Genomic DNA, 14,643 nt, shown 5'->3' with positions numbered 1-14,643 from the left:
TCATCTTTTCAGTTTCTTCTTCAAACAAATGAATGTCCATGGAGGTTTTAAGCTAAGTTCAGCCATAGTGGTTTTCCTATTGCATGGTATGTGATTTTGGCTCCATTTTTAATAATTTTTATGTTTTTCAGATCGTTGCAATTAGTTATAGCTAGCTCGTACCTTTGATTTTGAAACTGTTAAAGATTTGTAATATTGCCGTTGATGAACCTTGTGATTTTAGATGTTAGGGACTAAATTGTTAAAATAGTAAAAATATAAGGATTTGTTATGAAATTACTGTTTGAATGGCCTGTGTTGGAGAGCATAAGTATTCAGATGGGCTCAATTTTGGGTAAAAATGGTTAATTTGCTTGTTTTAGGCTCAGGGACTAAATTGAATAAAAGTGAAACTTTAAGGGCAATTTTGTAAAAATGTCAAAAAAGACAAAATTGTATAAAATATATTATTTTACTATCTAAATTAATAGATTGAATACAATTATTAATTTAGATCAATGTCGGGTGGAAAATCGAGGAGAATGGAAAATTACCAAAATGCCCCTATACTTTGACATTTCTGTAATTTAGCCAGGTAAGCTCGTAGGTATAGAATTGTACAAACCTATATATATAAACAATGTTAATGCTGATTCATGAATGTATATACTTATATATGATGTTTAAAATGTGAGCTGAAACTCGAAATATTATAACTAAATATAAGGTGAGAAAGGATTTATTAGAAAACTATTGAATATTTATGAGATATGATATATATGTGATTTCAGCATGATTATGAATTATTACAGCACGTGTATCGAGAAAGATGAAAGTGATAAATAGATGATGTTAATCTATGTAATGCCACATTGACAATGTGAATATATGTATTGATATTATATCATGTGTACGAAAATAATGAAGTGCCCTTGAATGATAAATATGTTTAAAATAAATGGATTACGTGAAATGCTTGGTTTAATGTAGTAATCACTAGCATACGATTGGCATACCAATAGGGTTAGAATGCACACTTGTACAAGAGTTACACTTCAGTGCACCTGTTTGCACTTTAGTGCCCCAATATATACTTCGGTGCCTCTATTCGCACTATGGTGCCCCTGTTATGCATCTATGATGCCTTTGGTGTGGTGTAGTCACCCGAGTATACTATTCAAGTTACTAGTTCATCGGGCTAACTGTGAATGAAATTTATAAAATTAGTTTAATGTTAAAGGCTAATGTATAGTCAAGAAATTAGTAAGTGTTAAATGTTAAATGTTCAATGAATTACTTGATCATATGTGAGTATCGTTATATTGATGATTATTTAGTTAAAGATATATTTTTATATACATATATAAATGAGTTTGGGTTGAACTATTATAGTACAGGAAGCATACGATGAATCATTTTCAATACTAAGCCTATAAGTGCTTTGTAAATGTATAACAGGTATGATTAATTTATTCATTTAGATTTAATCTTATTTAGTGAAGGTAAGTAATTCCAGATTACATGTTTATTGGAAAGTTTGAGATGAATGATGAATTACAGAATGATTATTAGTTAAATGTGAAGGAGTTATGTTTAAGTGCACTAGCTTGTGGTTATGGTTGATGTTTATGCTTATATCTTGTGAGTTATACAAATGAAACGGGTGAGATTATATATGGAAATTGTAAGTTCATAGATGTGACGAAATATGATGAAATAAAAAGGATTGTCGAGTTAAAGGACTTACTTGTAAGGAAGGAATTTACTTATGTCATGAATAGGTATACTGATTCGTGAATTGATACATAATTAACCTTATGCTAAGTAAATGAAATGGTAAGTAAGTAAATGAAATGGTTCACTATTTTAAGAAAAGGTTGATGATTATGTAATTCAGCTTATAAGACTTTATTATGGTATGAATAGAAAGTATTCGGGATGTTAATGAACCTATTCATTTGTGAGTTGATAGTTATATAGTTTGATAAATCTTGAAGCAATGGTATAGGTTTATTTATGACTTATAAAGTTCATGTATAAAAATGGAATTTTATGTTTAAAATTTATATGAGCTTACTAAGCATTCATTGCTTGTATGGTTGTCTTTCTCTTACTCTACAGATTATCGGAAGCTCGATCGGTTAGGAAGCTAGTCAGAGATCTATCACACTATCCAACGATTATAATGGTAGATTTTGGTGTCCAAATCAAAGTTATAATGGCATGTATAGGTGGACTTGTGTTTTATGTTAGTTGATGAGTTTGACATGCATATGTCATTTTGGTTGATGTAACCTTGGTACCTTTGATTCTTATTTGGTGTGTGTTATTTTGATAAGGGGTTAATGCATTTTTGAATGAGAAACTTGGTATGTTTGAATGTGACTTTGGCATGTGGTCATTATGGTAAGATTGGTATTGAATTAGATTAGAAATGTATGGTTTAGGAATGGCTAAATTATGCATATGTTTAAGTATATTTGATCGTTGTGATTGAGGTGCCTGTTGGCATATTGGTTGTAGATATAGTTGCCAATTTGATTTAACTGCATTATGCATGTTTTAGGTACATTTTTTTGATGTTTGAAATAGGTACAAATGGTTTGTGTGTGTGAGCATGTTTAGAGTGAATGAAATGGCTTGAAAATGGCCTATTTCTCATCCACACAGCCTAAGACACGGGCATGTGTCTCAACCGTGTGTGACACACGGTCACGCAAGACAGCCTTGTGTCCCTTGTAGGTTTTTATTGGTTACATTTCAAGCATTACATGGCCTGATATATGAGCGTATGGCTTGGTTGTGTGACCCAAGTAAGATAGTGACACGGACACGGGCTGGGACACAACCGTGTGTCCCTACTTCGAATACCCACACGACTTGAGACACCGGAGTGTGTCTCAGCCATGTGAGTCACATGCCCTGGTCACACGGCCGTGTGACCACTGTAGTATGAATTTTTCTATCTTTATTCATGAAGTTCTAAATTTTTTGATTTAGTCCCGAATTATTTCTTAAGATCTTTTAAAGCCTCGAGGGCTTGAAAAAGGGACATTATGCATGTGTTTGAATTGAATATGATGTGTTTTATAAATGATTGTAATTGAATGTTTTAAATTAAAAGTTTTGGTAATGCTCTATAACCCTAATTCTGTAACAGATATGGGTTAGGGGTGTTACATTTAGTGGTATCAGAGTTATAGTTTAGTCAGCTCTTGGACTGAATGTAGCATGTATGAAGTCTAGAAATACATGCCGCTACATAACCTGTGATAGTGTGATATCTCCCGACTTTAATGAGATTTGTTTTATTTTTAGACAAAAATGTTTTCCAACCGAGCTAATTCCGATAATGCTGAATGTGATACTCAAGTATTTGGGTAAAAATGTTGTTAAGGATGAGTAGAAACTTATGAAGGTATACATAAACTTTTATAATGATTATGTTAATGAGGAATGCTATGCTATGTGTTTATATATGCAAGAGTCAAATTTTGAGGCTTTACGATCTCCACCCCCACCCTCAAGGTTGTATACAATGGAATTCACAAGATTTTTTTTGGTTAAGCCTACAAGTATGAAATCAAAAAGATTAGTGACTGAATGAATAATAATGTTGTCAGAGTCGAGAATGGGTTATGATGCGATCTCGTACTCGTTGGGCAAATCGAGCATCTTATGTTTTCAATCGTAAAATTAAGAAGTATGGACTTAGTTCTTGAAAGGGTTGTAAACGAACAAAGTTGGCTTGAAACAAAGGAATTTTTAATGGATAGAGGTGGCAAAAATAGGTTTGGCTTAAGGCTAAAGAGAGAACCAATATTATATGGTAATATTGACCTAATTCTTATAGTAGCTCTTAAGTTGAAAATGGACTTGATAGCTTAACCGTGACCTACTATCTATAAGAGATAGAAACCAGTTGGTATAGGGTGAACGCCACATTCATTAGAGTGATAAGTTCACAAAGAGAAACATATTGACGCCACTAGACTAGCTAGATAAGTAAATTTGAGTCACAAAAGAACAATGAGAGTTGAACAACTCACAAATAGATTAAAATTCATTAAAGGATCAAAAGTTCCAAATACAAGATTTGAGCTTAGTATTTATAGCTTTACAGAAGTCCAGCCGAGTGGACTAATTTAATTCAGCTTAATTGAGTTAACTAACTATTGACCTATTCTACATGACTTTTGAAGACTCTCATGCATAGGTGACGCCAACAGCCATGTCATTTGCACTCCCCAAATAGCCAAAACGTGTAGCCTTTAATTTGAGCTGATGGTTCAAGTAGATGACGATTTTGGATGGTGTGAACATGGTTGATGCCTTCTTGGAAAGCCAAATGTGCAGTCTCCATTTTAATGTTGCATAGAGCACACGAACATCTCTTAAGGTGTGAAAACTCAAAATTGGATGGTCACTTAGTGTGAATATAGCATCCAGCTGATTGGACTAATGTGAAAGCACTTGTGTTCATTGCATTCCATGAAAAGTTGCTTGGAAGAGATCAACCAGCATCCATGCATGCACGTCCAAATGCATGTTTCCCCATTTAATGCCATCCATTGATCACCCTACAAGACACATTAAACCCAACTTAAACATAATTTAATTTGTCTGAACTAAACACATATATTAAAGATTTCCAAACTAGGACATAATTAAATTATGTATTTAAAATGTCCTAAACTATGACATAATTAAAAAATCTTATTAAATATGTTCAGATTATGACATAATTATATACTTAAACTAATTTAACTAAAATAACTAGAACCGAATTTAATTCTTTATTCCAGCAAATAAATTCACAAGCTGAAGAAAACTAAAGTTGAGCTTGAAGTAGGTTGCATGGCATGCTTGGAGTGCATGTCCATGATTGATCAATAAACCCCGCAACGGCTTCAGCCCAAATTCAAACAATAAAGCCCGCAACAGCTTCCATGGACCTCTTAGCTCGAGCACGAGTAATCAGTACCTTGGTAGCTCCATGGGTTCTTCAGCAGCCTTAGTTGGGTCTTGGACCATGATCGCATCAGGTTAGCAAGTAAAGAGAGCTTTAGAAAGGGTATCAATTCTTTTGAAGATCACTCGGGGTACGCAATGTCGCTGTTAAAGAAGAGGTTATTCACAGGTAATTGATTTATTCAGGTATGGTATCTAAAGAACAAATTAACACGAATTTCTTATGAATTGATTTCATTAGTGAAACGGGTTAATGTGAGATTATCGATGAATTTAGTAGTCAGTGGGATAATGTTTGAATTGTAAAGATATTTGAATGTAGCGATTATAGTCGAGTAACTTATGACGATCTCTTCTAGGTATTTTATATGTTCTTTTATCCTTAGAGGTATATTCAATTGTTCATTTTCGGATGTGATTCTTATCATAAGAGAATGCTAGCTAATCAGTATTGCTCTATCTTTCTTTGGCATTCTATTTTATTATGTTCGGTAGAAGATTCTATTATGTTGTGTCTGTCACAACTGGTTCCAGTGCATATGAGCTATATTCTTCTTCTAGATTTTCTCTAGGGTATCATAAATCACTTTATCATTCAATATGGGTTGTATTCTCAGAGATTCAGTAGAGCTCCACATCTTGGATTTCGTTATCTTGTTTTTCTTCTCATTCTTATTGTTTAATCTACTAAAAATGGTTCATCTGTAAGGGATATTCATTGCTGGAGATAAAAACATCTATTATAGTTATAATTCCTAATTTGATAATGGGAGAACGATGTTATAGAACTCAGATTATAGAGGTGGTATTACTACACTAGTTGTTATTGGGACTACATTTGGTTTTTTCTCTTTGGTCTCGAATTACACTATTGATATTTGAGGTATTGTTTTATCTATACAATTGCAAGGCCGATTTCATTATAGCACTGTGCTTTTAATTCATCCGATGGTGGCGGATTTTGTGTGATTTAAAGTTTCGATGTTATTAGTTGAAATAGTTTTATTATACATCTCATTTCTAGCTTTCATGAAAGGATAGTCAACAACAAAAGTGTAGAATGGTGGAAGATCGAGCTTAAACTTGTATATCGGTTCTCATTCCTCAGGTAATCTAAATTTATGTCAACGAGTTAAAACGAGATGTTATGTTTCGTTTGACTTAAGGCAATTTGCTGAGATTTTTGATTGGTTTTATGAGGGAATTATGATAGATTGAATGTCTGGGTTGTCTTGACAACAAGAACAAAGGATTATTTTGAAATGTTATTATTCGATAGATAAAATTGACTTAGTTGTTTCAATTAGTGTGGGTCATTCATTTGAAAGGTAATTTGAGTTAAATGCATTTGAGTTTTGTAATACCCTGAAAATCACTACAGTAAGAAAGTAAGATAATATCCTTGATATAGTAAAATAAGGAAATAAAGTGATAAAAAGGGTAATATTAAGTTATGTCAACATCGGGAAGTATATTATGACATATTAATTCAAGAAAGGATTAAATTGAAAAGTGGGAAAAGTTTTGTTGCCCAAGAGTAAATAATCAAAATTTGTGGGGTTAAAGTGTAAATATGAAAAATTTCAAGGACTAATAGTGTAACTATTTTAAGGGTGGAATAATCTAGAAACTACAGAAAATGGATGAATTAGGACCAAATTAAAAAGGTGAAGAATTTTGAGTGACCAAATTACAATTTTATCAAATTAAGTGATGACTCAAGGATGGAATTTCAAAAGATTATAAAGGGCAAAATGGTCAAATAGAGAGAGAATTCTAAAAGGTAATGATGATGTTTGTGATATTTTTAATTAATTAATTAGATAAATGTTATTTAATTAATATTTTATTAATATCTTTGGTATTATTTTATTATTAGATGATTAATATAAAAAGGAGGAAGGATGATGAAAAAATTATCATCTTTCCATGCAACCAACGTTAGAAGAGAAGAGAAGAAAGAAAGTTTTGCTTTCTTTACAATTTGGTCCTTTCACCAAAAATTCACTATTTTCACCTAGAAATGAAAAGAATTTCCATAGCTTCCAGGAGAGAAAAATAATAAGGAGACAATGGGGAGCTATAATGTCAAGTTAGATTCAAGAAATAGAAGCTGGAGGAGAGAGAAAATCAAGTTAAAGATTGAAATCAATAGCACAAGGTAAGAACATCAAGATTTCAATATATTTTTAAGTTTGTTATTGTTGAAAAAGCATGAAAATGATGTTATAGTCGAGTTTTCTTAAATAAAGTCTTATGTTCTTGATATATTAGTGAAGGGAAATAAGTGAAAATTGTGGGAAATATTATAGAGAAAGGGAATTAGGGAGTTATAAACTTAGTAATCAATATCTTGCATTAAAACAATTTTGGATAGCAGCAATAGGTTAAATTTTAAACCTCACCATAAATTGTGGAAATCGAATTAGAGGATGAGAAAAATATGGGATTAAATCTTATTAAATCTAGTTTCTCATAGAAGAAATGGTGTAAGCAATGGAATTGTAAATCATGAGATATAATAAATTTTGTGAGACAAGGTCAGAATGAATTCGGGTTCCCCTGTTTTGACTTTGGAGAATCATAAAAAATTTAACAAAAAAAATTAGAGGCTTAAATTTATATGTTAAAAATCTTGAATGAGTCTATTTTCAATAGAAATAAACGGAAACATCATCCAAATTTTGTACAAAGAGATAATTAATTTTTAGTGAAGAGGGGTCGGAACTGTCAAACAGTGAAACATGGGAAACTTTATAGAATAAACTGTACTTATTGGCGAAACCAAAAATTATAAAAATCTTATGGTAAGAATATATGTGAGTCTAGTTTCATAGGAATTTAGCGGAGCTTAATTTGGAGTTCCGTAGCTAAAGATATAAATAATTTAGTGACTATGACTCAAGTGGACAGCTTTGAATTAATATATAAATAAATGGTGGAATTATAAATAATGTTACATATAAGCATATTATACATTAAGGATGTGGAATGCAGAGGAGGAGGAGGGAAAGAAATGATTATTCAAATAGCATGAGTTCTCATTAAAAATGACCAATTTGAATGTTTTAGGTTCAAAGACTAAATTGAATAAAAGTAGTATGTTAAGGGTAAATTGGTAAAAATGTCAAAAAGTGACCAAATTGTATGAAATGAATTGTTTTATTATTTAAATTAATAAATTGAATGAAATATTAATTTATATCAAGATTGGGTGAAAATTTGAGGTTGGTATTTCTGCAATTTAGCCTAGTAAGTTCGTGTAACTTGAATTATATTCTTGATGATTTAAATATAAATATTGGATTGAGAAATTGATTTGAATTGTGAACATGAGAAATTGTAAATTGAATGAAATGGAAATGAAGCTTTGAATTACATGAGTAAATATCGGGTCTCGTAGGCCCTATTTGTTATGAATATAATATTTCGAGGATATGTTGTAAAGAATTATAAAAGCACGTTAATAATTTAAAAGTTTTAATTCGGATGAAATGTTGTAACTCGGTTTAATACATATGCAAATGTATGTCTTCTAGTAATGCCTCGTACCTTATTTGAGCGTCGAATACGGGTAAGGGGTGTTAAAATGTGACATCGCCAGATTCGGTCATAACGTTTAGATCAGGTTTGGGGTGTTACTTTAGTGGTATCAAAGCTATGGTTTAGTCGGTTCTCGGACTAACATAACGTATGTAAGTTTAGTTATACATGCCATATTATTACTCGTGATAATTTAATATCTTTCAACTCCAATGAAATTGTTTTGTAAGACAAAGATGACTTCTATCCGAGTTGTTTCCAATAATGCTAAAAAAATTGATGTTGAGGTAATTGAAATGTGTTTATGATGAAACGGAATTTAGAAAGATATGAATAGAAAATTCATGATGAGTATGTGTTAACGTATGAAGTAACACAACCATGAGTTGAGAAATGTAGAAACGTAGAATAAAATGAAAGTTTATATGGTGATATGCTCATCTGCTTTTGCTTGGCGCGCATATGATGTTATGTGCTCAACATATTTGATTAAGTAAATAAGGTAAGTAAATATACACAAATAGATGGAATGTATGTTTATGTACACTTGCTTGAATAAGTGTAATCAGTATGTTTATATGATAGAATCTTATGTTTAATTGTTAAATTAGAAATAAAATGATGTTTGTTTTATGTCTTTGCTATTGAACCATGAATATTATAATAGTATGAAAATTGAATTGAAAGATCAAATTGAGTAAAACATAGGAATGAGTACTTTTGTTCAGTGATATGTAATGAATTGACAGAAATGACCATGGTTGGACTGTGGCAACATCTGATATGTGATTTTCGTATAAGACCATATCTGGGATATAGCATCAGCGTGCGATCTCGTATAAGACCATGTCTGGGACATGACATCGACATCGATATGTGAGCCAGTGTAAGACCATGTCTGGGACATGACATTGGCATTATTGAAATTATGAGAGGTCTCATGTAAGACCATGTCTGGGACATGGCGTTGGCACCAAGATGAGAGGTCTCATGTAAGACCATGTCTGGAACATGGCGTTGGCACCAAGATGAGAGGTCCGATGAGAGGTCCCATGTAAGACCATGTTTGGGACATGGCGTTGGCACTAAGATGAGAGGTCCCATGTAAGACCATGTCTGGGACATGGCGTTGGCACCGAGATGAGAGGTCCCCCATAAGACCATGTCTGGGACATGGCATGGGCACCGATATGAGAACTACCATGTAAGACCATGTTTGGGACATGACGTTGGCACTGAGATGAGAGGTCCCATGTAAGACCATGTCTGGGACATGACGTTGACACCGAGATGAGAGGTCCCATGTAAGACCATGTCTGGGACATGGCGTTGGCACCGAGATGAGAGGTCCCCCATAAGACCATGTCTGGGACATGGCATGGGCACTGATATGAGAACTACCATGTAAGACCATGTTTGGGACATGTCGTTGGCACTGAGATGAGAGGTCCCATGTAAGACCATGTCTGGGACATGGTGTTGACACCGAGATGAGAGGTCTCATGTAAGACCATGTTTGGGACATGGCGTTGGCACCGAGATGAGAGGTCCCCCATAAGACCATGTCTGGGACATGGCATGGGCACCGATATGAGAACTCTCATGTAAGACCATACTTGGGATATGGCATTGGCAGTATAGGAAACATCCCATGTAAGACTATATCTGGGACAAAGCTTTGGCATGTTATATTCAGATAAGAGACTTGAGTATCTTTAGTATTTCAAGTAATTCAACGGCTAGTAAAGAAATTATGTTACATGAAAGTTCAGGTAAAGGTATGATAAATAGATTTAGGTGAGTATAAGGGTTAAGAATATTTTAGTTATCAGTTAAGAAAAGAATTTGAATAAGGAAGGAGTAAGTTATAATCATGAGTTGTTTAAGCAAGCAAGTAAGTAAACAAGTGAGAGAGTAAATAAAGAAGAAGTTAAATTTTATGAGACAAAATATTGAGGTATGATACTTAAAAGAATGTATGTGTTAATTGAAAGTTTTTTTTAGTGAATGGAATAAAGTGTGATAACAGAATTAGTCAGAGAAATGATAATTAAGTGGTAAAGATGTCTGTGTGTGAAGGTTACAGTCGAAATGAACATGATGATCTTTTCTTGATATTATATATATTCTTTTATTCTCAGAGATATGTATGTGTAATTGTTCAGTTCTGATAGAGTTCTTATGTTGTGAGAATGTTAGCTAATTATAATGTTAGACGAAAGCCCTGTTGGTCTGGTCGGTTTATGACCGGTTATTATTCTATTTTGCATGCATATTTAGAAAGTGTATTGTTTTGCTACAAGAAATATTGTGCTGATGACTAAATTGCAAAACATGTAAACGTGATATATGAAGTACATGATATGGATTACTAGAAAATTATGGATGAATAATGAATTTTGAAATATAATACATGTATTAAAGGTGGAGAAGATATAAATATATAGATTAGTGGTACAAGAATTAAATTGTAAAGCATGTAAAAGCATTATGAGAAAAGTGTAAAAGTGATATGCATGCATGAAATAACTTACCCAAGTAGACGAGATTAGAACTTTTAGGATATTAAGTGCTCTCTAATTATTAGCACATTTATGTTCTCTGTATAATACTTTAGTGCTTTCTGTTTAATAGTGCATAATAATGCACCTCTGTATCAGTTCCGTATATCCTAACACCATGTTTGGTTGGGTGTATTGGCATAGCCATTACACCCCTAATTGTGGGCCCCATTCAATACATTGTTTGGTTGGGTGTATTAGCCTAATACGGGTCTATTAAATTACTGATCTAATCCCCAAATTCCACCGATTTCCAATCCCTTCCTTGTGCTCAGTTTAGGTCCGGATTGAGTTTTGGTCCCTGTTTTGCCCTCCTGATTCACGCTTTTGTCTTGCCCAAAATCCACTGTCTTCTGTTTCTTCCTTCTACCTTTCTTCTCCACTCTCATCACCTTTCTGTCTTACCTTTCTATCTCCACCGATTCACGCTTCTACCTTTCTGTCTTACCTCTCTTTGGCGTCACAACTGGACTTCGAACACCGATCAGAAAGGAGCCTCTTTCTCACGTTTTCCGTTCCTCTCCATCGGTGAAACTGTGTCCTGCCCATTGGAACCGGTAAGGAAGATACAACCTTATTTTTTATTTAAAAATATGTTTTCCCAATGATTATTGGATTCAATTTCATCCTTTTAATAGTTTTGTTTCTTGGTTTGGAGATTTAGAAATTGGATTAAAGGAAACAATGGAACACGGGTCTTTCACTGATAATAGTGCTGCCACTTTTTCTTTAACTGATGAGGATTATACCATAGCTAACGCTGTTAGATTCACTTTGAATCAAGAGTCAGTTCATTCACCTCTGTTTTTGGCTTTGATTCATGCTGGGTTTTCTTTGTTTTAAGTGATTGTATTGAAAGTGGAAGCTATCCTTTTTATGTTGTGCAGCCCAAGGGTTACATTCTGTGGCTATAGTATTCCTCATCCTTCAGAGGCTCGAGTTAATATTAGAGTTCAAACCACTGGTAAACTCAATATAACACTCTTTTTCAAGTACTTTGGTTGGGTTCAAGTTCCTTTAGTTGTTCTATGTGAAAATTTACAGGTGATCCAGCAAGAGAGGTATTGAAAGATGAATGTCAAAATCTGATGTTGATGTGTAGGCATGTGAGGTGCACTTTTGACAAGGCTGTTGAACATTTTAAAGCAAGCAATGCTGTGAAGGCTTTGAAAATTGATTCACAAGACAGTAGTGGTGATGATTCAGAAGAGAGCGAGTGAAAATGATTTCCTACCATCTATCTTCCACATCTTAAGACTATCATGTGGTCATTAGCTCAATCTGAATTACTTCTTTTTGTTATCATATCAAAAGCTTTTCGTTTGATATCTCACTTATCATCAACTATTTTCATTGGATTTGCAAACTAGAGTTGCCTATACAAGCTATTCGGTTTACCTTGCTTGCACAAACCTATTTATATTTAAGGAATGAGTTAGGGAGAATACAATAGCATGTTGTTACCATCCACTATTTCAGGCTGTGGGGATTTTCTGTTTGGTTTCATCAAGTTCGAAGTTGTTTCTCCTGGCTTCGACAAATGTGGTATGGATCTCCAACATCGCTTTTGAACTCTGATTATCTTCTTGGGAGCGTCCTCAACCTGCTTGCTAGCCTGAATTAAGCATCGATAAACATCAACTTAACCATTTTGTAACAGGTAAATGCAGAATCATATCTATTCCTTGAGTTATCAATTACAAATTCTGGGATTACTGTGCATATGCTCCACAATCAAATACAACAACAATACACAATATTTTATGCACATTTCCGCACAAACTATAATATTTCATGTCTTCTACATTAAGATTGCCTCACGATGGTTTGAACACCTCTAAAACCAAAACAGAACCACACAATCAACTAACCGAATGATTGAGTTTCGGTTTGCATTTGTTTTCCAGAACCTATAAAATCTTTCACTGCTTGCTAGAACCCTCTGAAGTTATTTGAAATTGTGTTTAACTTTATTGGGCTCATTGCTTCGGTTGTCTCTTCCGGTACCAAATCATTATACATTTGTTTCTTCCATTGACAGAGCTCCTAACTCAACAAAAAACCAGTAGTTTTCCAACCAGTATGACACTGTCTACCAATATAAATATTTCCTCCTTAGTGATTATAGTGAGGGGCATATTTGTTGTCAATGTCCAGCTTTGATGCAACATGCTAATGTGGAAAATAAATAAAACAAAGAGGACATATGATAGGGCACTATGTGAAGATTGTTTTAAAAAGTATGATTTAGATGTAAGATATGTTTTTTTAATAGCTGCCATATCTTCCTTTACTAACTCAACTTTGTTGTTTAAATCAGTTTATTGCCCAATTGTTCAATTAAGAAAAATAATGTGCTATGTTAGTGCTGAGGCAATGGGATGTCGTCCATATACTTTGGGTGGAATTGCAATAATAATTTTATTGCTGCTGTAGTAGTTTGTATTGATGATCTTTTTTCAGTTTCATGTTGTCCCTGAATTGTTCTCAAGTCATAGTACCATTACTTGTGTAATAGTTACATAAGTCATATATTATTATTTTGACCACTGTTGTTCCAGTAAATTGATGTTCTATGTGGAATTTTGTAGGTATTGGACTGTTAGCTACCGATTTGCTCCAGACATAAATCGTTGGCAAGCTGAAGCTGTAGTTGCAATTCAAGAGGTTTGGTAACTTATCAAACCTTCTAAACTAAAGAAAAATTGTAAGACATATATATGTTCTATTTTTTTGTTTACTCCATAGTAATGTTTGGAGAGTTATATTTTGCAAGTGGTGATGTAGTAAGTTGATTTTTATTGGTATATTTAATTTGAATTTGGGATCGAATTTCTTAAGTTGATGTAGTTCGAAAATTTTAATCGAATTTTTTAAAATTGGAACATTAGATATAATCAAGTAAAGAACTTGATTAAAAACAAATATTCAATATATTAAAATTGGATCAGTAGATATAATACAATGAATAAATTGTAAGGTGATTAAAATTGAATGAATAAATTAGAAAAATTTTATTAAAAATAAAACTAATTAAATGTGTATATTCATATACACTGCATTAATTAAAAATATTTTTAAATAATTAAAATAAAAATATTATTTTAATAATATTACATATATATCGACTTTTGAACCAGTGGCAACTACTTCAGTACAAAATAAAAAAAGTAATTAATAAGCAGGCTCAAGCATAATTTTTTCCCTACAGAATGAATGATGTTATTTGCAAACAAAAGCAGTCCTCAAAAATCTTCTCCCAAATTTTTTGTGCCATTGATATAAATATAAACCGGTTAATGTGGTATATTAATATATAAAAGGAAATGAGTATATAAATTCATATAAGAATATTGATTATTAAGAATTTTATTAAATTATATATTTTAATTATAATATATTTAATATATTTAATAATAATTATGTTTAAATATGATTAAATTATTTATTATTGATAATAATAATCTTTTTAAAATTTAAATAACAATAACAATAATCATTTACCAAAATAAATTTATGCTAAGGGTATTCTAGTCATTTTAGTTTTTTCCATTATGCTATTACACCTCTATTCCATTCAACCAAACAC

General features: G+C 32.6%; 1 protein-coding gene across 1 annotated transcript; it reads left to right on the top strand.

The window, feature by feature from the left end:
• The first annotated feature begins 11,607 nt into the window (after positions 1-11,607).
• Positions 11,608-13,730, top strand: LOC107956201 (DNA-directed RNA polymerases I and III subunit RPAC2). The gene is made up of 4 exons (XM_016891926.2): positions 11,608-11,839; positions 11,942-12,018; positions 12,099-12,270; positions 13,646-13,730. The coding sequence occupies exons 1-4, from the start codon at positions 11,739-11,741 to the stop codon at positions 13,728-13,730; spliced, it is 435 nt and encodes a 144-aa protein (XP_016747415.1). The 5' UTR covers positions 11,608-11,738.
• Positions 13,731-14,643: the final 913 nt, after the last annotated feature.

Source organism: Gossypium hirsutum, chromosome D07, assembly GCF_007990345.1.
Source record: "Gossypium hirsutum isolate 1008001.06 chromosome D07, Gossypium_hirsutum_v2.1, whole genome shotgun sequence".
NCBI lineage: Eukaryota > Viridiplantae > Streptophyta > Magnoliopsida > Malvales > Malvaceae > Gossypium > Gossypium hirsutum.
Note: the sequence above shows the minus strand (reverse complement) of the source record. Positions and strands in the feature narration are given on the sequence as shown.

Coding starts and splice junctions, on each gene's coding strand:
- LOC107956201 (XM_016891926.2), top strand. CDS start 11,739: ATGGAACACGGGTCTTTCACTGATAATAGTGCTGCCACTTTTTCTTTA. Junction 11,840..11,941: donor AGATTCACTTTGAATCAAGA/GTCAGTTCATTC, acceptor TATGTTGTGCAG/CCCAAGGGTTACATTCTGTG. Junction 12,019..12,098: donor TATTAGAGTTCAAACCACTG/GTAAACTCAATA, acceptor GAAAATTTACAG/GTGATCCAGCAAGAGAGGTA.